The 24,840-nt window shown below is 47.8% G+C and overlaps 1 protein-coding gene across 6 annotated transcripts in view; it reads left to right on the forward strand.

Annotated features, from left to right (window-relative positions):
- LOC144782893 (uncharacterized) overlaps positions 1-24,840 on the forward strand; it is an 853,036-nt gene that overhangs the window by 600,184 nt on the left and 228,012 nt on the right. For all 6 annotated transcript variants that reach the window (XR_013601298.1, XM_078662148.1, XM_078662146.1 and 3 more), the window contains one exon: positions 1,473-1,601. Coding sequence is in view for 5 of the 6 variants with exons in the window: in XM_078662148.1 (XP_078518274.1) it covers positions 1,473-1,601 (129 nt within the window). In the remaining variant the exon portion in view is untranslated. The remainder of the gene's footprint in view (positions 1-1,472; positions 1,602-24,840) is intronic.

Consider the following 24,840-nt stretch of genomic DNA (forward strand, 5'->3'; position numbering starts at 1 on the left):
CAATTTGCCAGGAGACGTCAGGTAGACTGACTCATGCATGAGTCATGTAAAATAAGTGGCCAGAAAAGTGGAGTACATTCGGCTTGAAACATTGATGTTGTATATCCTTATAATTTGAGAAAATTTAAAATGCTATTTTCTCGTCCCCTCCCCTAAGTCAATCACAATGCTCCAGTTAAGCATTGTGATTGGTCAGAACACCACCCAACCAGGGGCTGTAGGGGATTGCGTGTTCTCCATGTAGGCTGCAATGCAGCCTGCATGGAGAAGTGCAGAGTACGCATGACTGTTTTGGGTGGCCCAGGAGGGCCAACCAAACAAGTTATGCATACTCAGGAGTGGGCAAACCACTCCTGCTCTGCCTGGCAGCTCTGCCCACCCGCCCGCAATACGGAAAGAAACATAAAATGGTAATTACCAAAAGTTATTACCATTTCATGTTTTGGCTTTCTCACACTGCGAGAAAGCAGTGGGGTGACGCTCCTCCGCCCTAGTGGAGAAGCCACCCCTGCAACAAGTGCTGTTCACATGGGCAACTGTTTTGAAATTGTCAGTGGTAAGGAAAGCCATTGATGATCTAAAAATCCTCTGGCATGAGCCGGCATGTTTATAATATCATTTTCCGAGAATTAATCCAAGAATTTCATCCAAACGCTCCCAAATTTTTGGGAGAACTGGATGAGACGGTTGGGACATTAATAACGAGGGAAGTTGATGGTATTTACACTGACAGTAACGAGCCTCAAAGATAAGAGAGCCCTCGCGGGATGTGTGCTTCCCCCAACCCCACTGCTTTGATTGGCTCCTTGCTGAGTCCTGGGGCTGTCGATCCCGTTGGCATACATCTGCGCTCTGGGAGTGAAATACAAACCTGAAAAGACTATGAGCAGCATTGCCAGCAAACCCACATTTAAAGTGTTACTCTCTACTGAAGAAGGACAGCCATCCTGAAACACGTGTCTAGAGATACACAGCACTGGCTCACCAACAATGGTGAAAACTAAAGACTTTCAACTGAAGTGAGTGTTGTCAAGCAGTGCATTAACCACAATGCACTTCAGCAAATTGTGGGCTGGCATGCCAGGCAATGTGCTCCCTCTCCCTTGTTTTGGTATTCAAAAACCGTGCAGATTATCCCAAGACTGTGTACATGTTGTTTAGCTGAAATCTGAACACCAGTCAGAGTTTAATGTTTGGGACTCAAAATAAATCATAGGCAACTACAAATGGTGGTTAGTATCTATATTTAACACATACCAGAAAAGAGTGTTAGCTGGAGTAAGAGAAGTGTGTGAGAGAACCAAATACCTTCTGGGATGTAGTTATAGTGGACCAATAATGATTTTTCTCAAACTAATTAAAAGCTGAAACTGCATGTCAAGCCGCACTGCAAACACAATTATATGTTCCTTAGCCATTGCTAGTGCTCCAAAACTATTGTCACCTTATTACTCTCTTGTTTCTCTGCGCAGGCAGCGTTTGGGCCTTTCCACATTTCAGCACTTATTACGGAAAGTGCAACAACACTCTTTACCTGGTAACGTTTGCAAGTCTGATCATTCAGTATGCCTTCCTGATCATGCTGTTTATCTACACACTATGTAAGTATATGCTCCTTGTTTTTCTTCCCTTCAGTGTGTTGCGTAAGTGATTACATTGTTTCATAATGGTTAAAACTTTTTTTTAACTTTGTTTTTCATTTTCAGAAATGGAGTCATGTCTACAAAGCCAATGTCATACACACGAATTACTAAAGAATAATTTACTTACCTTCAGTAACGATGTATCTGTAAGAGACATTGATTAGTTGCAGATTCCTTACCTTAGAAATTCTGCCAGGCCTCAGACTGGATCGAGAGATTTTTCTTAGCAGTACCCCTGCGCATTGGTAGGTGGCGTTGGTCAACTCCGCATCCATCGTCGGTGTCGTGGTCACTGGGATGATGTTGCAGTGTCTACTTAGACGCCGCCCCTGCACGCTGACGTCAGTTCTGACACGACTTTCAACACCAGAAGCACAGTTCCATGAAAGACACTGACCACTGGTGCGCCACAACTAGGGCCCTGTAAGGGAGTCCCTAGCCCTAGAAATCAGTTTGCAGAATAGGGAGGATGGGTGGGGCGATAAGGAATCTACAAATAACCTATGTATCTTACAGATACTTTGTTACCGAAGGTAAGCAACTAGTTCATATGAAAGAGACAGTTAGTTGTAGATTCCTTACATTAGATTAGATACTTCAGCAATACAGTCCCGGGAGGAGGGTCTGCGAACCAAGTTCAGACTAAAAAGTCCTGGAGGACCGTATGGGCAAAATAGCCGTCCCTCTGTACTTGACTGGCCAAGCAGTAATGTCTGGTGAACGTGTGCAGAGATGCCCACGTTGCCGCCTGACAGATGTCAAGGAGTGGGACTCCACGTGCCAATGCAGTGGTTGCTGCCGTAGCCCTAGTAAAATTAGAACACAGCCCCACTGGAGGATCCTTCCTTGCTAAAGCGTAACAGATCTTTATGCAAAGGACAACTCATCGAGAGATGGTACGTTTTTGAACGGCCCGGCCTTTCTTGGCACCCACATATCCAATAAAAAGCTGACCATCCACCCGGAAATCTTTGGTGTGGTCAAGGTAGAATGACAGCGCATGTTTAAGGGTCCAGACAGTGGATTCACTCCTCCTTGGAAGGGTACGAAGGTGGGAAAAAGGTGGGTGGGCAAGGTAAAAGATTGTCCTACATGAAATGGTGTAACCACTTTAGGTAGGAACAAAGGCCTCGTGCTAAACACCACTTTGTCTGGATGCATAGAGAAGAAAGGGGGCTTGGAAGACAAAGCTTGCAGCTCACTCACCCTGTGAGCAGAGGTGAAGGCCCCAAGGAAGGCAGTTTTCAGAGTAAGGAGCCTAAGAGGACAGTTATGAAGAGGCTCAACGGGAGCGCACCTAAGATATGTTAGAACAAGATTCAAGCCCCACTGGGGCATTATGAAAGGAGATGGAGGAAATATATGAGCAATGCCCTTAAAGAATCTATTTACTATAGGAGACTTGAACAAGGATAGCTGATCTGGCAACTGAAGAAAAGCAGAGATAGCAGCAAGATAGCCTTTGAGAGTGCTCAGAGCAGAACCTTGCTGGGCCAAAGAAAGTTGTACAAGAGGATCTCTGAAAGCGGGGCAGAAAGGGGATCCACAGCCTTTGCTATGCACCATGCCACAAACTTGTTCCATCTACAGGCGTATGCCGATTTAGTGGAGGGACACATGGCTGCCAAGATGACATTACAGACATCACGCGGAAGGTCGAAAGCTGTCAACTGTCGCCGCTCAATCTCCAAGCAAGGAGATGGAGACTGTACAGGTTCGGGTAAAGAATCATCTCCTACTGCTGCAACAGAAGATCCTCCCGAAGGGGCAGTCTGATCAGAGGATCGATGGCCATGCTCAGGAGCTCAGGGTACCAAACTCTTCGTGCCCAGTCTGGAGCCACAAGAATAACTTGGGTCCGGTTGCGCTTGATCTTCTTCAGCACTCTGGGCAGAAGTGGTACAGGTGCAAAGACGTACAGTAGGCCGCATGTCCACTCGGGTTGAAAAGCGTCGCCGAGCGAGTGCCGCCTTGGAAACTCAAACGTGCAATACTGCTGACATTGCGCTTCTCAGATCAAACCAAGGCTTCCCCACCACTGAAAGAGACCTTGCACCACCTTCGAACAACGATGCCTTTCGTGATCGACCAAGCACTGATGTCTGATTTAGTCCACCCTGGCATTCAGAGAACCCACCAGGTGTTGAACCACTAGGCTCATGCCCTGATGTTCTAGCCATGTCAAGAGGTGAGAAGCCTCCTGACATAGGGTCCACAACCCCCCGCCCTGTTTGTTTCAGTACCAAATGGCGGTGGTGTTGTCTGTAAACACCTGCACCACTTTCCCTTTGAGAGAGGAAAGGAAGTGCCGGAGCTCCAGCAAAATGATATGGAGCCCGGACTCTGCCGGAGACAAGACGCCTCTGATCTCCGCCTCTCCCAGATGGCCACCCCATCCCAGGAGTGACGCATCTGCCTCCACTGTTAGATCCGGTTGGGGAAGGTAGAGAGATCTGCTGCTGGCCCAAGCTTGGCTCGTTATCCAGCACTGCAATTGTTGTACAGATCCCTCTGAGATCTGAACATAGTCTGAAAGATTCCCCTGAAGCCGCGCCCACCGGAACTTCAGGTCCCACTGCAGAGCCTGCATAGGCCATCTGGCATGATCCACCAGCAGGATGCAGGAGGCCATAAGGCCCAGCAGCCTCTCGTTCATTCTCACCGAAATCTGGGATAGTGGCAAAAACATTGGAATCATAGCCCGAATATCCTGGACTCCGGAGGATAGGTCTGAGACTGCACTGTGTCCAGAACAGCTCCAGATGAAAGGGAGCGTCTGAGAGGGAGCCAAGTGTGACCTCTGCACTTTTATAGCGATACCCAGCGAGTGCAAGAGGTCTGCCGTAGTCTGGAGATAGGAGACGTCAGCCTACGGCGAACTCACCTTCAACAGCCAGTCGTCGAGATAGGGGAAGACTGGAACCCCTGATCTGTGCAGATGAGCTGCAACCATTGCCATCACCTTGGTAAGACCAAAGGGTAGCACGGTGAACTGAAATTTCTTGTGGCCTACCGTGAACCGTAGATAGCATCTGTGGGCGGGCAAGACAGGAATATGGAAATAGGCGTCCTGCAAGTCCAATACCACCATCCAGTCTCAGTGATCGAGGGCAGACACCACCTGAGCCAACGTGAGCATTTTGAACTTCTCCTTCCGGAAGAAGCAGTTGAGGACCCTGAGGTCTTGAATAGGACGCAGGCCTTTGTTCTTCTTGGGCACCAGAAAGTAGTGGGAATAGCAACCATGATCTACTTCTAGTGCAGGGACCCTCTCTATAGCCCCCTGCACCAAGAGCGCTGAAACCTCCTGGCGGAGAGGTGCAAAGTGATGCTCTGACATGCGATCGAAAGATGGTGGCATGGAGGGAGGGGTAGTCGCGAAAGGGAGTAGCCAAACCCACCTGTCTGACTTGATGGATTGCTAGTGGAGGAGGGGATGGTGAATCTTGCCTCCCACTGGCTTTTGATGATCCTGAAAAGTCAGACTAGAAAGGTTTGGAGGCTGCGGCAGTGGAGGAAAGGGAGGAATGGCCCGACAGCTGACTCCCAGACACGCGAGGTCCCTGGTGGTATGGGAGTATCGGCCCAAGAGGCACATGGTATTTACAGACCACAGTGCCAAGCTAGAGGAAGAGAACATACGCTTCCCAAGAAGGTCCAGCTTCTTGGATTCCCTATCTTGAGGAGCAGAAGGGAATGCGCCCTTTGTAGAAGAGGCTTGGACCACCAAGCTTTCAGGGGAAGGGTTTTGGGTTAGGAACACTGCGTCGCTTGGGGTGGGCAGTGGCGGCAACAATCGTCCTCTCCACAGAAACCCCCGTGCTGGGCTTGGACCAGGTGCCCAGGAGGACGTCAGTGAGGGCTTTGTTAAACGACAATAGGGGTTCCAAAGTGGACGCCCTAGGTTGAAGCACCTCTGTCAGAAGGTTAGTCCTGACCACCACTGAAAAGAGCTAAAGGCCTAAGACCTCGGCTGCCCTTCTCACTACCACAGCATAGGACGCTCCCCCCTCTGTAGCCACGGTAGGGGGAGAAAACAAGCAAGTGTCTGGAGAAGTGTCCAGACCACTAGCATCACCCAGGTCCTCTCACCAGTCCGGTTCTTCCAGCTGGTCAGTTAAAGGGTCCAGCGACCCCTCCCAGTGCTCATCGCCACCATCTTGTTGCTAGGGAACTCCAAGGATGAACAGGGGAACAAAAATACTCTCCGGCGTTGGTTCTTACGTTGGCCTACGTCGGTCCGGGTCCAACTCGGGGATGAGGGTGGGGATGGCGTCATGCGGGCACACGACCAGCACCGCAGGCGTCGTCATTGGGATCGGCACCAGGGAAGGTCAAGTGAGATCGACCTGTGACAATTCAGATCCAGGACTGGATCCGCGGGTCTCCTCCGGCGCCAGGGCTGGAGCTTCCGGCACCAAATAGCCAGGTCTCCCGACCCGAAGGCGCGCCAGCGGAGTCAGGCTTCCCAAAGATGAGGTGTAAGGCCTCGTACAATTGTCGAAGTTGGGTAGAGGATGCTCCGGCTCCCAGAAATGCGGGAGGCGTGGAGTTGTCCATGAATCTGGCACCAGAGACGGAGCCTTTGAGCGACAATGCTCAGAATTCCGTGTTGCGTCTGTTGACCGAGGCGGAGAAGGTGAAGAGCGCTTGTGCTTATCCAGTATTAGGGTATCTTTCATAGATTCACATGCCTGAATCATTCCCCGTCGTCGAGGCGGGAGTCCCACGGTAAATAAAATATATAATAGCAGTGCCTAAAATTTCTTGTAGTAGGCTGGAAAAGCCTAAAGGCCTAACTAGGCCTCAAAACTTAGCAGCCTATCTACATCATTATGTAAAAAGACCTGAAATATTAGCCTCAGCCAATCAGCTGTCCTCACCCTCTAGAACCTTCCCTGCTCAGGCAGTTCTCCTCAGATTTTCACCGCACTTCGTGTGTAAGGGAGTCTCCCTGAGTGCCTACTCAGTTTTTTGGATTTTCTAGCTTAAAATGTCTGAAAGGAAAGCTCTTTTCAAACCCTGTGGAACCTGCTTCAAGAAGAGAGTCCATGTGGATGACAAGCACTCGGATTGTATTTATTGCTTACACCCTTCACATGTGGTGAAGGACTGTAGAATTTGCCGTACCTTCCCTCAGAAAACCATCAGGGATAGGGAGGCAAGGGTTCTTTTGTGGCTGAAGTCTTCATCTGCTGATGAGGAGGACAAAGCCTCAACTTCTAGCAAGAGAGCTAGATCCACGGACAATGCTTCTCCTGAGAGAAAGAAATTGTTGAAATCCTCTCAGAAAGCTTCAGAACCCTCTCAGAGTGCATCGGCTTCTTCACATGTGAGTACTACCCAGACCAAAACTTTAACTCTGGTGTCTGTACCAACTACTACTTGGACTTCTACCTCCTCTTCTACTTCTGTGGTTACCACTTCAGCTATCACGTCACCTTTGATGTCTGTGCCACCTTTAACATCAAAAACCAAGTCACAGTCTTTGAAATCCTTCTCTGCGAAGGCTCCATCGACTAAAACGTCTACTCCGTCGACGACCGCACGGCCGTCGTCGACGAAAACAATGTCTTCAAAGACATCATCGACGACCTCGTCGACGAAGATCTCGTCGACGAAGACGCCACCATCGGACACGTCGACGACGGCGTCGTTGACGAGAACACCATCGACGACCCCGACGACGAAGGGATCGTCGACGAAGACACCATCGACGGCCCCGTCGACGAGGGACCCGTCGACGAAGACACCATCGACGACCCCGTCGACGAGGGACTCGTCGACGAAGACACCATCGACGGCCCCGTCGACGAGGGACCCGTCGACGAAGATACCATCGACGGCCCCGTCGACGAGGGACCCGTCGACGAAGATACCATCGACGGTCCCGTCGACGAGGGACCCGTCGACGAAGACGCCGGCGACGGTCTCGACGACGAGGGACCCGCCGATGACGGCCTCGTCGATGACGGCGTTATCGACACTCTCAACATCGAAGGACTCGTCATTGACAATACCTTTGACGGCCTCGTCGACGACAAAATCTTTGGCGTTGGCAGCGCCGTCGACGGAGAATCCGTTTACTGGGGCTTCTGCTCATCGGCTGCACGGTTCCCCACCTGCAAAGATACAATTCACTCATTTCCAAATGAAAACTTACAAAAGGCAGGATTATTCACATATATCTCCGCTCTTGCCATCACACATTTTGGAGACATACATGCAAGGAGAGTCAGAAGAAGGAGAAGAGGATGATGACCCCTTTGGGATTGCCTGTCACCCTTCTCAATTGCATATTAAACTTCAAGAGGATGATGAAGAAGAGTTTCAGGAGCAATATACGCATGACGTCTACTCCACTCCATATCAGTCACCTCGTTCTAGACTTCCTCGGTCTGAGGACACAACACATTTACCTACTTCCTTAATACAGGACTTGCAAGCTATGTTGGCAGATTATCGACAGAGATTTCCTCCAACTGAGGGTGCGCCCGCTGGGTCATCTGCTCCGGCTACTGTGCCACGACCTCAGTCGCCAAGAGCTCCTTTGTCTCCACAGCCACGTACTTCACCAATTCCTCAGGTTTTGGACTGTTCGTCCTCTGATGGTGACGAAAGTAGAGAGGAGGGAGAATTACCGGATAACATTCCAGTGGACCCTTGGGAGGATTATGTCATCCCTACACCTTCTCCGCCTCCTCCCCGTCCTTCAGACTCTCCACCTGAAGATATTGGGGGTTTTCACAATATTATGCAGAGAGCTGCTAATAGATTTCAATTGGTCGTCACAGTTGAGCAGTCGGACTGCTTTTTACATGACTTTAAGGAAGGGTATCGGAGAGTGATCAGAGCCATACCTATTATTGACTATATCTGGAAGGAAGGCCTCAATATTATGAAAACACCAGCCTCCATTCCAGCAGTTTTACAAAGGATTGATAAAAAGTATCGAGCACCATCCGATACACCTGCTTGTTTGATCGGCCATCCTCGACCGGATTCGGTCATTTCTCAGGCGGCGCAGCAAAAGTCCAAGAATCCTTCTGCTCCCATCTCAACGCCACCTGACAAGGAGGGAAGAAGGCTTGACGCCATTGGGAAGAAATTTTCTGCAAACGCAGCAGCATCCATTAAAGCAGCTAATTCCTTAGCTATCCTGGCTCGATATGACAGGCAGATGTGGTCGGAGCTCTCGGAATATCTTGAGCTGATCCCGGAGGATCATCAGATGGATGTACGCAGAATTGTGCAGGAAGGTGAAAGGGCGGCCTCAGAAATTATTGATTGCGCCCTAGACATTTCTAATACCAACTTTCGACAACTGGCTGGAGCAATTGTCCTTAGACGTCAAGGTTGGCTCAAGGCTACCACCTTTAGACCTGAGGTCCAAACCAAGATCTTGGACATGTCTTTCGATGGTGAGTCCTTGTTTGGAAAGCACATTGATGACGCTTTATTGGCTATTAAAACCGATACCGATACAGCGAAATCTCTGGGAACCCTGCAATACAAGAGGGGGTCCTTTAGAGGTGCAAGAGGTCGTGGTTACTCCTCCAGAGGAAATTATTCAAACCAACAAAATCGACAGTATCAATCATCCTACAACAAACCATACTATCAATCTTCTAACCGGCAGCCTGCTTCTGGTTCTTTCTCTCGGCAGGGAGGACAACGGCGCTCAGGTAATCAAAGGAGAGATTCTAACAAGCGCCAATGAGCTTTGCCGGATGTCGGCCACTCCTTTTCCCCTTCCCGTGGGCGCCAAGATTTCCGCCTTTTACCATCAATGGAGGAAAATAACTTCAGATCAGTGGGTCCTGGATTTGGTCAGCAAGGGACACACTTTGGAGTTTTTACAAAAACCTCCCACAACGCCGCCCAGGGGTCCCCCTCCCCCTCGTCTGCGCTTACTCTTCAAAGAAGCCTTAAAGATGCTACACAAGAATGCAATAGAACTAGTCCATCCTTCTCAGAAAGGGCTGGGCTTTTATTCACGTTTCTTCCTTGTGGAGAAAAATTCAGAAGAGTGGCGTCCAATATTGGACCTGCGCAAACTCAACAAATATCTAAAGAAACAGAGTTTCCGCATGGTAACGTTGAAGGACATTCTGAATTGTCTGAACGAAGGAGACTTTCTGGCTTCTCTGGATATGCAAGACGCATATTTTCACATCCCTATTCACCCCAACCACCGCAAATTCCTGAGATTTCAAGTGGCCGGCGTCCATTTCCAATTCAAAGTCCTCCCATTCGGCCTCAAATCGGCCCCCAGAATCTTCACGAAATGTCTAGCCCCAGTGGCTGCAATGTTGAGGTCCCTGGGACTCCAGGTGTTCCCATACCTCGACGATTGGCTGTTAAAGGGTCCCACCAGTCATTCGACCATGGAGGCAGTCAACAAAACACTTTCACTGTTCTCGAACCTAGGATTGACCCTCAATTCTCAAAAATCTCAGCTCCACCCTCATCAACGACTAACTTTTCTGGGTGCAGTCTTGGACACATGCCAGTGCAAGGCATACTTGACACAGGAGCGTCAAAACAAGCTCGTCAAACTGGCAAAACAAATATCCGCAAAAAAGTCACTTTCAGTTCGGATGTATGCTTCCCTTCTGGGGATGTGTTCAGCTGCGATCAATCTCATTCCTATGGCAATACTCAGAATGAGACCGTTGCAGGAAGAGTTGCTTCGTCAGTGGAAGCAGGTCGAAGGATCATTCGACGACCGCATCAAGGTCACTGTCAAAATGAAACAGGCTCTTCTCTGGTGGTCGAAGACACACAACTTGTCGCAGGGTCTCACCTTCCTCCAAGAGATTCCGGACTACACTCTGACTACGGATGCGTCCATGGAAGGTTGGGGAGGTCACCTTCAGGACCTTCAAATCCAGGGAAGATGGTCTCATCAGTACCAACAGATGCACATCAACATATTGGAACTCAGGGCCATTTTTCTTTCCCTGCAAGCTTTCCTACCAAGGATCGTGAATTCGTCCGTCCTGGTGCGCACGGACAATACCACCAGCATGTTCTACATAAACAAACAGGGAGGAACGAAATCTCTTACCCTGTCACTGCAAGCTCAGGAAATGTGGGAATGGGCCTTACAGCACAACATATCCCTCAAAGCAGAGCATGTTCAAGGGATTCGAAACTCTCTAGCAGACAGTCTCAGCAGAACTTTTGTGGACTGTCACGAATGGGAACTCGAACAACATCAAGTAGACACAGTCTTTCGCCTTTGGGGGAGACCAACGCTGGATTTGTTTGCCACGCAGCAAAACAGCAAGTGCCTGTTTTATGCCAGCAGGTTCCCAGTACGGGGGTCAAGAGGAAACGCCCTCCTCATGAGATGGACCGGAATGTTTGCGTACGCTTATCCTCCGATTCCGCTCATTCCGAAAGTCCTGCAAAAGATGAAGAGAGAACACTGCACTCTCATTCTCATTGCTCCACGTTGGCCGAGACAATATTGGTTTCAAGAACTTCTCCTGCTGTCTCAACAGCCTCCGTTTCGGCTCAAACCGACTATGTCGATGCTGACAAGAGAGGACGGTCAGATTCAACATCCAGATCCTCAATCGCTGCACTTGCACGCTTGGCTCCTGATTTCCTAGAGTTCAAAGACCTAAACATTCCCTCGGAATGCAGGAAAATATTGTCGCAAGCACGTGCACAAAGTACCATCAAAACATACCGTTTCAAGTGGAAGAGGTTTTGTTCATGGTGTGGAGATAATGATGTTCATCCGCTGCAGGCTCCTCCTGAAGCCATCCTTCCATACCTGCTTTCTCTGGCTAAATCAGGTCTAGCTTTTTCTTCCATTAAAGTACATTTGGCAGCAATCTCCAGATTCAGGAAGCACTCCAACAAACCTTCCTTATGTTCTTCCTCCTTGATCAAACAATTCCTTAAAGGTCTCTTCAGAGTTTTTCCTCCAGTTCGTCCTCCTCCTCCGGAATGGGATCTTAATATAGTCCTTTCCCAACTTCTTAAAAGGCCCTTTGAACCAATCCATAAAGCGGAACTGAAATTTCTGACTTGGAAAGTTGCAATTCTGTTGGCTCTTACTTCTGCTCGCAGAGTTAGTGAAATACAGGCGTTCACTATTACTCCACCTTTTCTGCAGTTCTCTAAGGACTTTGTTACACTTAGGACCAACCCTAAATTCATTCCTAAAGTGCCAACTCAATTCCACATTAATCAACCGGTCAAGCTTAGAACCTTTTTCCCGGATCCGAAAACTCCTGCAGAAAGGGTTTTACATTCTCTAGATGTCAAAAGATGTCTGAAATTCTATCTGCAAAAGACAAAAGACATGCGTAAATCTACACAACTGTTTGTTGCCTATGGAAGACCCACCTTCGGTCAAGCTGTCACAAAAGCAACTATTGCCAGGTGGTTGTCCTCCACAATTACCTTCTGTCACGACAAGGCCAATAGACCTTTATCAAGGAAGGTTAAAGCTCATTCCACGAGAACAGTGTCGACCTCTACGGCCCTTTTCGCTGGAGTGACTCTAGAGAACATTTGCCGAGCTGCTACTTGGAAAAGTGTGCACACTTTTACCGAACATTACTGTCTGCAGTCGGCAGTTCAAGATGACACAGCTGTTGGTGATGCAGTGCTGCAGCATCTTCTTCACTAAGGTTGGAAATATTATATATTTTAAACTTTACATATTTATAATGCTGTCCTATCTGTTATATTCGAAGGTTTTGATGCATATGTTATGTTGACATGTTTTGTACTCTATTACCTTCCTGGTTGTGTGGGGATTGATTTATATTTTCTTTGTCTCCCACCTTCCTCTATCGACAGACATGATGTTACTGCTTGCTATTCTGATTCAGGCATGTGAATCTATGAAAGATACCCTAATACTGGATAAGAAAACGAGTTACTTACCTGTAACTACGGTTATCCAGTATTGGTATCTTTCATAGATTCACATGCACCCACCCTCCTCCCCGGTAGGGCAGTTCTGGCTATGGATACTACTTCTCACTTGTGCTGGGAAAATCTGAGGAGAACTGCCTGAGCAGGGAAGGTTCTAGAGGGTGAGGACAGCTGATTGGCTGAGGCTAATATTTCAGGTCTTTTTACATAATGATGTAGATAGGCTGCTAAGTTTTGAGGCCTAGTTAGGCCTTTAGGCTTTTCCAGCCTACTACAAGAAATTTTAGGCACTGCTATTATATATTTTATTTACCGTGGGACTCCCGCCTCGACGACGGGGAATGATTCAGGCATGTGAATCTATGAAAGATACCAATACTGGAGAACCGTAGTTACAGGTAAGTAACTCGTTTTCTTCTTTGTCCTCTTCCTGTGTTTGGACTTACCCGAAGACCTCGACAACTTGGAATGCGATGTGGAGTGGGGGCTCCGTGAACGTCTTTGATACCTACCTCTAAAACAAAGACCTGGAACGACGCAGAGCCGACAGCTAGGCCTTCAACAACTTTCGATACCGCTCCAGAAAGTCTTTGGATGCATGTCCAAGCAGGCGGAGCACGACTTCGGGTCGTGGTCCCGCTCCAGACACCACAAGCACACCATGTGCGTTTCTGTCACTGACATCATCTTGTGACAGAACCAGCAAGGCTTGAAATCGGTCTGACATTGGGATATCCCTTGCGCACTAGGAGTCGATAGATTTGAAAAGAAGTTGACAAAACGTCGCAAAAAGGCTAGCCAAAAAGTGGCTAAGGGCTAGCTCTCTCCTGATCTGCGGTAAGCTGGCGGAAAAAGAAAGAAATGATGTCAGTGCGTAGGGGCGGCGTCTTAGTAGGCACCACAATGTCATCCAGGCGACCACGACGATGGGCGGTGAGTCAACCACATCACCTACCGACACGCAGAGGTACTGTTAAGAAAAATCTCCGGATCAAGTCTGACACCTAGGGGAAATTCTAAGGTAAGGAATCTACAATTAACTGTCTCTTTCAGATGGTATGAATACATTTGTGTATCACACATATTCAACAGAGCGGTATATACAACGTACAGAGATTACAAGGGGTCTGAGGAGAAACATAGCTCACCATAGCGGCAATAGCGCATCAATGGTGTTCCCGTCTCCTGGAGTGATGGCACTTGCCTTGTGTGCGCATTAGTGAAGGAGTCCAGGTTGAGGGGAGGGTTGTAAAGCTGCATACAGCTCGCTATTAGTGTCGCAGTGAATCAGGCTGTTAATCTGTGTTTGTTTATTGGGCTGGTGTTTACTGCCCCAGTGTATGGCAAGTTATCCAGTATTGGGGTATCTTTCATAGATTCACATGCCTGAATCATTCCCTGTCGCCGAGATGGGTGTCTCACGGGAAAATGCAAAAGTAGTGCCATAAATAATAAATAGGCCAAAAGAGGCCAAAGGCCATATCTTAGTAGCCTATCTACGTCCTTATAGGAAAAGGACCAAAAGTCTTCTCCAACCAATCAGCCATCCGCACCCTCTAGAGCACTCCCAACAGAAGCACTTCTCCTTAGATTTTCACCGCACGTCGTGTGGAAGGGAGTCTCCCTGAGTGCTACTCAGTTTTCTCCTCTTCAGCTCTTCAAGCAAGTATGTCTGACAAGAAAGACCTCTTCCACTCCTGAGGACCTGTGGGAAGAGGGGCCACGTTGATGATCTTTATAAAGATTGTCTTTATTGCCTCTACCCCAAACAAGAGACTAAAGACTGTAAAATCTGCCGTACCTTTCCCAGCAAGACTGTAAGGGACAGAGAGGCAAAATTACTCTTATGGCTCAAGTCTAAAGAATGTCTTCCTTCTTCGGCTGAGGAAGAGGACCGAGCTTTCACATCTAGCAAGAGGGCTAGATTTCAAGAAGGCTCCTCAGGTGAGCGGAGGAAACATCCTAGAACTTCCCAGGATAAACCTGTTCCTAAAGAGAGGAGTTCTAAACAATCCTCTTAGCCAGCGTTGTCTTCGCCTTCTACTCCACTCACAGAGCGTTTAAGATCATCTTCCATGGACTCTGTAAGTAGAAAACACATCAAGAAATCTGTGGCGACGACTACTGTTACCTCATCGTCGACGATATGTGTTACGTCGTCGACGCCATCCTTGATGGTGACTGTTACGACGATGGCGATTTCATCTCCTACCTCGTTGACGAGAATCACTATTACAAGACCATCGTCGAAGTCTGTCGACGAGGCTACCGTCGACGAAAATTCCAACAACACCGTTGACGACTACATTGTCGATGGCGGGCCCGTCGACGACGAGCTTTCAGATGATTCCACCGTTGGCGACAGGACCGCCGACCGGAGACCTTCCTACAATTTCGTATTTCAGCAATGTTGACGCCCCAGTCGACGAGAGTTTCTCAATTAAAGACATTTCAGAGGCCTTTTCAACAGCCTTTTCAGGACTATAGTAAAATGTTGCCTCTACCACCATCCCACCTCTTAGAGAGCTTCATAGGAGACAAGGATTATGATGAGGAGGAGGAGGAGGATCCGTACAGAGTGGCTCATAGTCCATCTGAGCTCAACGTTAAGTGCCAAGACACTGATGAGGACAATCATTACCAGGAGGAGCATTATTAGGGGAACGTCGTTTACGACGCAACTTTTAGCACGCAGTGCTATTACAACGCGGTCTTTAAATCGCATTCTATTACAACGCATGACTCTGGGGGGCTCTCAAGGATAGGGAATACTTTTAATTTACTATCCAACACCTTCCCTAGTGTCAACGGGGACTGGTGTTGGAATAGTAAATTAAAATATTCACTATCCAACACCCCTTTCTGTTACGCGTTGAAAAAGAATGCGTTATAAAAACCGCATTGTTACAGCATGCGTGCTAAAAGCATGCGTTGTAACAACGTACATCTGCATTATTATCATGAGCAATATATGGCTCCACGTCATACCTATCAGTTCCATCACAGGCAGGAATTTCGTCATAGAGAAATGGCTCATCTTCCTCCGACACTTATTCAAGACCTACAAGCTATGTTGGCGGATTATTGTCAGAGATTTCCCCCTCAACAACTTCCAACAGAGAACCCACTTCTGCAAGTAGAGGTTCCTGTTCCAATTCCAGAGCCTACTCTACCTAGTACACCAGCTCCTGTACAAGGTCCACCTGACACTGGACACCAAGACACTTCCTCCTCGGATGAAGAAGTTGAGCAAGGCAAATTACCTAACCAGGCAAATGCTCCAGATCCTTGGGACGATTATATCATCAAAACACCATCTCCGCCTCCGCATTTACCCTCTGATTCTCCTTCAGAAGACATTGGAGGATTTCATAATTTGATGCAGAGAGCAGCCACTATTACTGTCAAACAAACGGACTGTTATTTACATGACTTCAAGGAGGATAGTAGAAAGATCATACGCTCTACTCCAATCATCGATTACATCTGGCAGGAAGGAGTGAAAATCATGAAGACGCCAGCATCCATAACGGCGGTGCTACCTCATGTAGAGAAAAAAATACAGCGCTCCAGAGAACAATCCATCTTGCCTCGTGGGTCACCCGAGACCAGATTCGGCCATATCTCAGGCTGCACAGTGGCATTCAAAAAGCAGGGCAACATCGATTACCACTCCTCCAGACAAAGAGGGACATCATATGGGCATCTCTGCTAGTGATATTTGCTGTCACCAGGGCTCAGGCCAAACAGCTTAGCACTGAAGGAACACTGGATCCCGGAAAAATGGACCTGGTGCCTCCTAATAGAAGGAGCAGGAAGAGTAAGGAATTATCCTCCTCTCAAACTCCCAGTGAAGATCAGCCTCCAGGGGAGGTTATCTCAGTCCCTGTGAAGGAACTGTCCCAGAGGAACTTGGGCCTGACCAGGCAGAGTTCTTAGGGGCACGGGGCCCTTCCAGGGCAGATTTGAGTTTGGAGAAGCAGACCTGCCTCTCTCTTGAACCCCCTCAGACAGCAGGCTGCTGCTGAGGAAACAGGGAATAGGAATGTGTCCCATAGGATCTATTGTGAAGATGGGCTTCTGTATTTTGAAGTTAGAGACTTTACACCTGGTACCACCAGGAGGTTGGTAATACCCCGGAAGATCAGAGGTTTATTCCTCTCCCTAGCACATGATATTCCTCTGGCAGGACACTTAAGGCAAAGCAAGACTTGGGACAGACTTGTCCCTACTTTTCACTGACCCCATATGTCAGAAGACACCAAGGAGTTTCGTTGCTCCTGTGTCACTTGCCAAGCCAGTGGTAAGTCAGGTGGCACTACAAAGACCCCCTTAATTTCACTTCCAGTGGTTGGGGTCCCATTTGAGAGGGTAGGGATTGAAATTGTTGGTCCCTTGAACCCTCAAACTGTATCTGGGCACCATTACATCCTAGTTATGGTGGACCATGCCACTAGGTATCCAGATGCAATTCCCCTTAGAACCACTACAGCTCCTGTAGTGGCTAGGGCCCTCCTGGAAATCTTTTCCAGGGTGGATTTCCCGGTACAAACTTCATGTCTAGTTACATCACTGCCATGTAGAAAGAGTGTGGAGTAAACCACAATTTTACCACACCTTACCTTCCACAGTGCAATGGGCTTGTTGAAAGGTTCAACAAGACCCTAAAGGGTATGATTATGGGACCCCGAGCAAAGCTTAGGCGAAAATAGGATGTCTTACTAAACTGCCTGAAGAAGGTTGGCTACAGCCCATTTGATCTTCTGTGTGGACATCCAGTTAGGGGTCCATTGCGTCTAGTTAAGGAGGGATGGGAACAACCTCTCAAACCTCCTAAACAGGATATGGTGGACTTTGCCCTTGGCCTGTGTTCACGTATAGCTGAGTACATGAAAAAGGCATCTAAACACCTTGAGGCCAGAGCTTCAGAAAGCCTGGCATTACCAAAAGGCTGTCCTGACGGTTTACCAGCCAGGCTAGAAAGTGTGGGTGTTTTAGCCTATGGCCCCAACAGCCCTCCAAGACAAATGGAGTGGCCCCCACACCATCCTTGAACAAAAAGTTGAGGTCACCTACTTGGTGGACCTAGGCACTCCCAGAAGTGTGAACCGCCTAAAACCTTTTGTGGACAGGGCTGACATGAGCTTTCTCATGGCCACTGATGAGGGACAGGAGGAAGAAAGTGACCCTCTCTCTGATCTCCTGTCTCAGAACCCTGTTGATGGGTCAGTAGATGGAGTAGCCCTGGCAGGCAGCCTCACTGACCAGCAGCAAACTGATTGCAGGCAAGCCCTCAATTAGTACAAGCAAATGTTCTCCCTGACGCCTAGTCAGACCACCTTGCGTACCCATGAAGTAGACACAGGTGACAGTCTGCCTGTAAAGAGTAAAATCTGCAGACAGCTTGACCTTGTCGGGGATTGCATCAGGACAGAAGTCCAAATGATACTGGAATTGGAGGTCATTGAGCCTTCAGATAGCCCCTGGGCTAGACCAGTAGTCCTGGTCCCAAAACCTCACACCAAGGGTGGAAAAAGAGAGATGAGGTTTTGTGTGGACTACAGTGGTCTCAGTGCAGTCACTAGGACTGATGCCCATCCAAGTCCAAGGGCAGATGAGCTTATAGATAAATTGCTCTCAGCCAAATATCTGAGCACATCAGACCTGACAGCAGGCTACTGGCAAATCAGACTAACTGAGGATTCCAAACCCAAGACAGCCATTTCAACCCCTAGTGGGCACTATCAGTTTATAGTAATGCCCTTTGGTCTGAAAAATGCACGTGCAACATTTCGGGGAATGGTGAACAAAGTCCTTACAGGTCTGGAAGCCAGTAATGCAGTATATCTAGATGATATAGCTGGCTTTAGCTCCACCTGGGAGGATCACCTAGTCCACCTCAGAAATGTTCTTGAGGCCCTGTAAAAGGCACGCCTCACTATCAAGGCCACCAAGTGCCAGATAGGGCAGAGGAAGGTTGTGTACTTAGGCCATCTGGTAGTTGGAGGCCAGGTTCAACCATTGGAGAGTAAAATCCAGACCATTATGGACTGGTTTGCTCCCACTAGCCAGGCTCAGGTCAGAGCTTTCTTGCGCCTGACTGGGTACCACAGAAGATTTGTCAAGAGATATGGGTCCATTGTGACTCCCCTGAATGATCTCACATCCCAAAAAAATGCCAAACAAAGTTCAGTGGACAGTTAGCTGTCAAAAGGCAATTGATGACCAGAAGCAGTCCATGTGCACTGCTACCATTCTGACTACTCAAAAACTTTCACTGTCCAGACAGATGCATCTGAGATAGGGGTAGGGGCTGCGTTATCACAACTTAATCCAGAAGGCCAGGATCAACCAGTAACTATTATCAGCAGAAAATTGACCCCAGGAACAAACGTTGGTCAGCCATTGAGAGGGAGGCCTTTCCTGTGGTCTGGGCCTTGAAGAAGCTGAGGCCATACCTGTTTGGCACTCACTTCATTGTTCAGACTGACCACAAGCCCCTCTTATGGCTTAAACAGAAGAAGGGTGAAAACCCTAAACTTTTAAGGTAGTCCGTTTCCCTACAGGGGAAGGACTTTACAGTGGGACATAGACCTGGGAGTAACCATGCCAATGCAGATGGACTCTCCAGATATTTCCATTTAAAAAACGAAGACTCAACTGGGCAATGTTAGTCTCATCTCCTTTCGTATGGGGAGGGGGTGTTGTGTACGAAAGTAGGATCCGCTTTTATGTTTACCCCCACTTTTTGCCTGGTGTTATAGTGTTTCTGACTAGTCTGACTGGGATCCTGCTAATCTGGACCCCAGTCTCAGTGCTTTATTCCCTAAATTGCCTATGGTAAGTAGGTAGGTACACCCCAGGTTGACTACCGGTATACCCTCATAAGTCTCTAGTATATTGTACCAAGGTACCCAGGGCATAGGTACACCAGGGGTCACACATGGGCTGAATCATGCATTATGCCACCCAGAGACGTCTCAAATTGTGACTCCAGCCTGCCATTGCAGCCTGTGTAAGCTGGTGCTAGAACCACTTATGACAAATATAGATATAGGTTTCCCTATATCTGAGGTCACTACACTTAAAACCTATAAGTCACTCCTATGGCAGACCTTTCAATCCTGAAGGTAGGGTGCTCTGTTCGAAGAGTGAGGGTGCCCCTGTATAATCAGGGCGCCCCTACAACCTTCGGAGTCCATTCTCCAGGGTTGTAAGTGCATCAGCCATTACGACATATAGAGTGGCCATGCATCATTACGCAATGACCATCTCTAAACTGGCTGTTTGGTATGAAACATGTTGGAGTCATCCCTCCCAGGTATGCTTCCATGCACTGTAAAGCTCCTCCGGGAGGCCCTCAGTGCTCCCAGTATCAGTCTTCAAGAACTGGATAGCAAGCTAGGGCTGCAGCCGACCAGAGACATGTTTCTGCCCTCCAGCTGTTATGCCCAGCCTGAGCAGGGGAAGGCAGAACAATAGATCTCCTGCCACACCTCCCAGACAGGGTTTAGTGTATTGGGGCCAGGTGAGGGCGCTTGCCCGCACCAGTGAGACAGCTTTAAGGGCATATTTGCTGCCCTCCTTGCACACTCCAGTTCAAACCAGTTCAGCGAGCCGTTGACTCCCACTCTGGCACGAAACTGGACAAAGGACATGGGAGTATCCTACTTTGGGAGGGACCCCTGAATCGTACCAGCCCTTTCCTTAGGGTACTTAAGAGCTTACCTGTGGGTGGGTCCCTAGATTCGTCATGGTACAAAATTGAGATCAAGATACCACTTTGTCTTCGATCATCTGGGCACTCTAGACTTTGCTCTGGGCACTAGACTGCTATAGGGAAGACTGCTGCTGCTACCTTTCTCGTCATCCTGCTTGTCTGCTGCAACGTCTTTGCCTTTGCTCATACAGGATCTTTCTAGGTTCTGTGGACATCCAAGACACCTGAAGGAATCTCCCTTGAAGTGAAGGAGTCACTTCCCTGCATTTGCAGGCACCGCAACCAAGCTAACTGGCTGCTGCTCCTGGGCTCCCACAAACTCCAAAAGGCTCAGCAACACAGGTGGTAGTTCTAAAACTCCCTCGAGGTCTGCACTGTCTTCTCACTGAGTTTGAGGCCAGTATCCCTTGTCTGACAGCGGCATCTTCCTGAAGTCCTCAAATGAGTTTGACGCGGTTTCCGACACCACTTCACAACTATGCACCCGGTTACCCTGGTGTAGGTATCCTAGTTCCCAGAGTATCCACTGGTGGGTGGCTCTCCAACCTTTTGTCTTCCGTGGGGTTTCTTCAGGGTCCACTGGGAAGGGTCCTTCTTCTTTAAATTTACAACTGCAACTTACTCATTGACTTGAATTGAGCATGCAGTTGTGTTCTCACTCTGCCTCCGTGGGGTTCCTGGGTACTTACCTTGGGTGGTTTCTTGAGTCCCCAGCATTTCTACGTCTTCTGGGTACAGTCTTGACTTGAGTCACGATTTGCACCCCTCTAGTTTAGTTTAGTATATGGTTTGGTCTCCCCCCCCCCTAGCGACCACAGTGTATTCGTGCTACTTACCTGTTTTTATTGCAAAGTATTTTGTGCATTGTGTTATATCTCCGGGTAGGAGATATTATTATGTGTTAGTGGGTGTCTTATAATAAATTCCTATTTTTATAACTACATTGTGTGTTTCTTTTTCACTTAACCTATACCAATAAGATTAAGATCTGGTAAAACAAGTTGCTTTACACTCCTTCTGGACTAAGCCTGAAGACTGTTCTCCACAGCTACCACTTAAAAAGCTTTCTAAAGTTGTCTAAGAGCACTAAAATCTCCATAAGGGTTGTCTGGATTAGTGCAGGGTGCTACACATACATAAGTGAGCACCTTATACTAAGCCAGCCTCCTACAGTATCCGTCTAAGACCGACGCTTTGGAGCTGTCCATGGAGTCAATAGTCTGTTGGATCTCCTCCACTTTAAAAGACTCAGCAAGAAACTGTTGGTGCGTGATGGGAAGCCACACCATTGCGATCTCTTCCAAGTATTGAGTCCTGCACTTGGCTGCTGACGATACAGTGGAAGTATAAAGAACTGCGGTCTGTATGTGTATGTCACAACAAGGACAATAAATCCTGGAACCACACCGAGCATTGGATGAACAGTGTTTCTTTCTTTCCTACACTCATTACTGTACTAACTTATATCTATGTACCACTAGCGTGTGCAGGGGACCTTGGAGTTATAGTATTGAGTTTTGGACAGAGACTTCAGGACCCCTTGTAACAGTTTAACCATTGTATGGTTGCAATATGTCAAGATGGTATTCCAAAGAACTCCAAATGCCTCTGACTAAAAATCCTGCCCGTTGCTGTAGCTTACCCCTGCTAATACAGGGAGGTCCATGATACATTCTAATTAAAGCCCACCAGGAAAGGGATAGCCATCTGATCGCCGATAAGATGAAACACTTAGAAAGGGGGGCATGGCCCTCCAATGTCGGCAGGCTAGTCCTTAGCTGGTTTGGAATAGGTCCGCTTGACCACCTCTTATCTCCAGTTTGAATTCCTGCCCCCTAATTAAGAGGCCTGGTCTTACTCCAGAATGTAAAGTGTACTGGCTTATATCTAAGAATTAGAGTTCAGGAGAGACTTCCGCGCACACCATATAGAAAATAGGAAGCGCAAAACTACAAATACAATAAGCTGTTTGGTGTTGTATTTCAGGAGCCTAGGTTTTAGCTCAGATCTGCATGCTACCGATTCCAGGGTCGCCCATATGTGTCGCCAGTAGGTTAGCGGTCTGAGACCTATTTCCTCTGTGATCGGTCTCACACCAAGATCCAAACGCAGAAGGACGAGTGGGGTACTAAGAGGGAGTCAAATTCAAATTCAAATAAGTCTTTATTTCGACATCATGTCACAAAAGACGAACATGTTAAAAATGAATAAAAAAAACATCAACAGTACCATGGTAATACAATAAGCAACAGTAATTCATTAACAATTGTGCAAAATAGAGGGGGCATTCACAATGGTCCTACTGACTAATTCTGTCTTCTGGTTGTTCACTTCCTATCATTTAAAAATTACTTTAAGATCATAAATATTTTAAAAAGAAAAACAAATTAATCTAAAACCCTATTTACAATTCATAAATCCTAATAAAAAGTCATAGGTAAGAAAAAAGGAACATTTATTCAATTCGGGCATCGAGTGATTTTAATTTTTTCCTTCGAATTGCCCACATCCAGTTAAGGAATTTAGACACAGCAATTATTAAGCTTTCAGAGCAATCCGTTTTAAGAATCCTTAGTGCCTCTGTTCCTTTTTTGATGCCCATCTGGATACAGATTGGCCTTAGCCATCTGTGGCGCGGAGATTTGTACACAGGGCATATAAACAAAATGTGAGCTAAGCTTTCCGGTCGGGGGGTACAAAAGGGACACATAACACCCCTGCCGGTTGACCATTTACAAGTAAAAGTATTAATTGGGAGGGTGCCCACCCTATACTGGTGGAACCGTTTCCAATCCTCGGGGATTGTAATAAAATCCCAATATGGTTCATAAGCTGGTAAGTGCTTAAGCTCCAAAAAGACACTTTGTATTGAAGGAACAGTACATCTTTGGAAATCTCGTAATGATACCATAGACCAATAAAGCTCCTTAATTAATTAATTAATTATGTGCTTATATAGCGCTGGAATCACTCCCGAAGGGGTACCTCCGCGCTTCGACCGCTGCGAAACCCTTCCTGGCTTCCCTGAGAGATGGTCCCTTAATGGGTATCTCCAGGGTGAGACCAGGCATCCCCGGCGGTCTGGTGGGGCCGTTAGTGAAGATGAGGCAAGCTAGTGCCCAGAGTTGCCGAGTGTGATCGCTGATCAGAGTGGGCACCGAGGCGAGAGAATTATCGAGTCCGCTGACCCTGGTCCAGAAACCTGCCGCGTCGGGAATCGAACCCTGGTCCCGGGCCGTCCTCTGCTCTCGGGTCTGCCGCCTCTAACCAGTGAGCCACACTACTCCACTTTAATGTCTTGCGTGAGGGGAAAGCATTTTGTACGGGATTATCCCATAATTCACCCAGACCCATGGCATTATAGGTCGCCTTAGATTCTCTGAACCAATTTATTCTGTTTGCTGTATCCATTTCCCTGACTTCAAGGAGTGCCCGAGTATATTGGGAGAGTTCCGGGGTAACCCAGATCCTCCGCCAGTAAGCAACCGGTCTAAATCGTGCTACGTCCTCTACTCTCTGACATCCCAAATCTAAATATAGGGGTAGAAGCGGGGAAGATGGAGGGAGCCTCACTATTCCCCTCATGAACTTGTTTTGGGAAATTGCCAGATCAGAGATATTACATGACCCCCATAGTTCAGCCCCATACAATACGGAAGCCCGTATTTTTGTATCATAGATTTTTTTTTCACAACTAGTTTATTGGTGAAGATGAGCATATGAAATATAGTGGCAGCCCACAGTCAGGACTACACCACCAAACATTACGATACAATCACAGCACTTAACCAAGTGTCCAAGCAAGGAGATGATGCAATTAAGGATACCGGAAAACAGTCACCCCACCTTCACCTTATATTGCTACCTACCCACCCAACTCCCCGATCCCACCCGGAACCCACCCGATGTATCATAGATTTTTAGCGCTGGAGCTATGCGTTGAATGGCCGAGGAACGCAGTTCTCTTAGAAGTACTCCTGCCAACTGGGCATGTCTAGTATCTAGTTGATTAATGTGGGGTTTCCATTCAAGCCTTGTGCCCAATGTAATTCCCAAATATGTAAAGGATTGTGTCTGCTCGAGCGACTCCCCGTTCATTTTCGCGCTTCCTTTCACAAACTTGTGCCTGTGCATGACCATACATTTTGTTTTTGTAACATTAACAGTAAGGCCATAATCAGTACAGAAGGTCTCAAAACGCCGATTGCTCTCTGAAGCCCTTGTTGAGTTTTGGAAATTAGGAGGGTGTCGCCTGCAAACATCAACAGAGGTATCGACACACCACTGAGCTTTGGAGCATCAGTCAGAAAATCCTTGAAGTAGTCGATAACCCTGTTGATGTACAGGGAAAACAATGTTGGGGCCAAGTCACATACTTGTCTTACACCTCTCAGGGTTGGAAACCTATCTGTGACCTGGCCTTGTTGACCCCACCGGACCTGAACAAAATTATTTTAATGGAGTTTGATTAAAAATGCGAGAAGTTCCGGTGGCATACCTTGTTCCTGGAAGACTCGCCACATCTTCATACGCGGTACTAAATCAAAGGCCGATTTTAGGTCGACAAATGCCGCG

Source organism: Lissotriton helveticus, chromosome 9, assembly GCF_964261635.1.
Source record: "Lissotriton helveticus chromosome 9, aLisHel1.1, whole genome shotgun sequence".
NCBI classification, from domain to species: domain Eukaryota; kingdom Metazoa; phylum Chordata; class Amphibia; order Caudata; family Salamandridae; genus Lissotriton; species Lissotriton helveticus.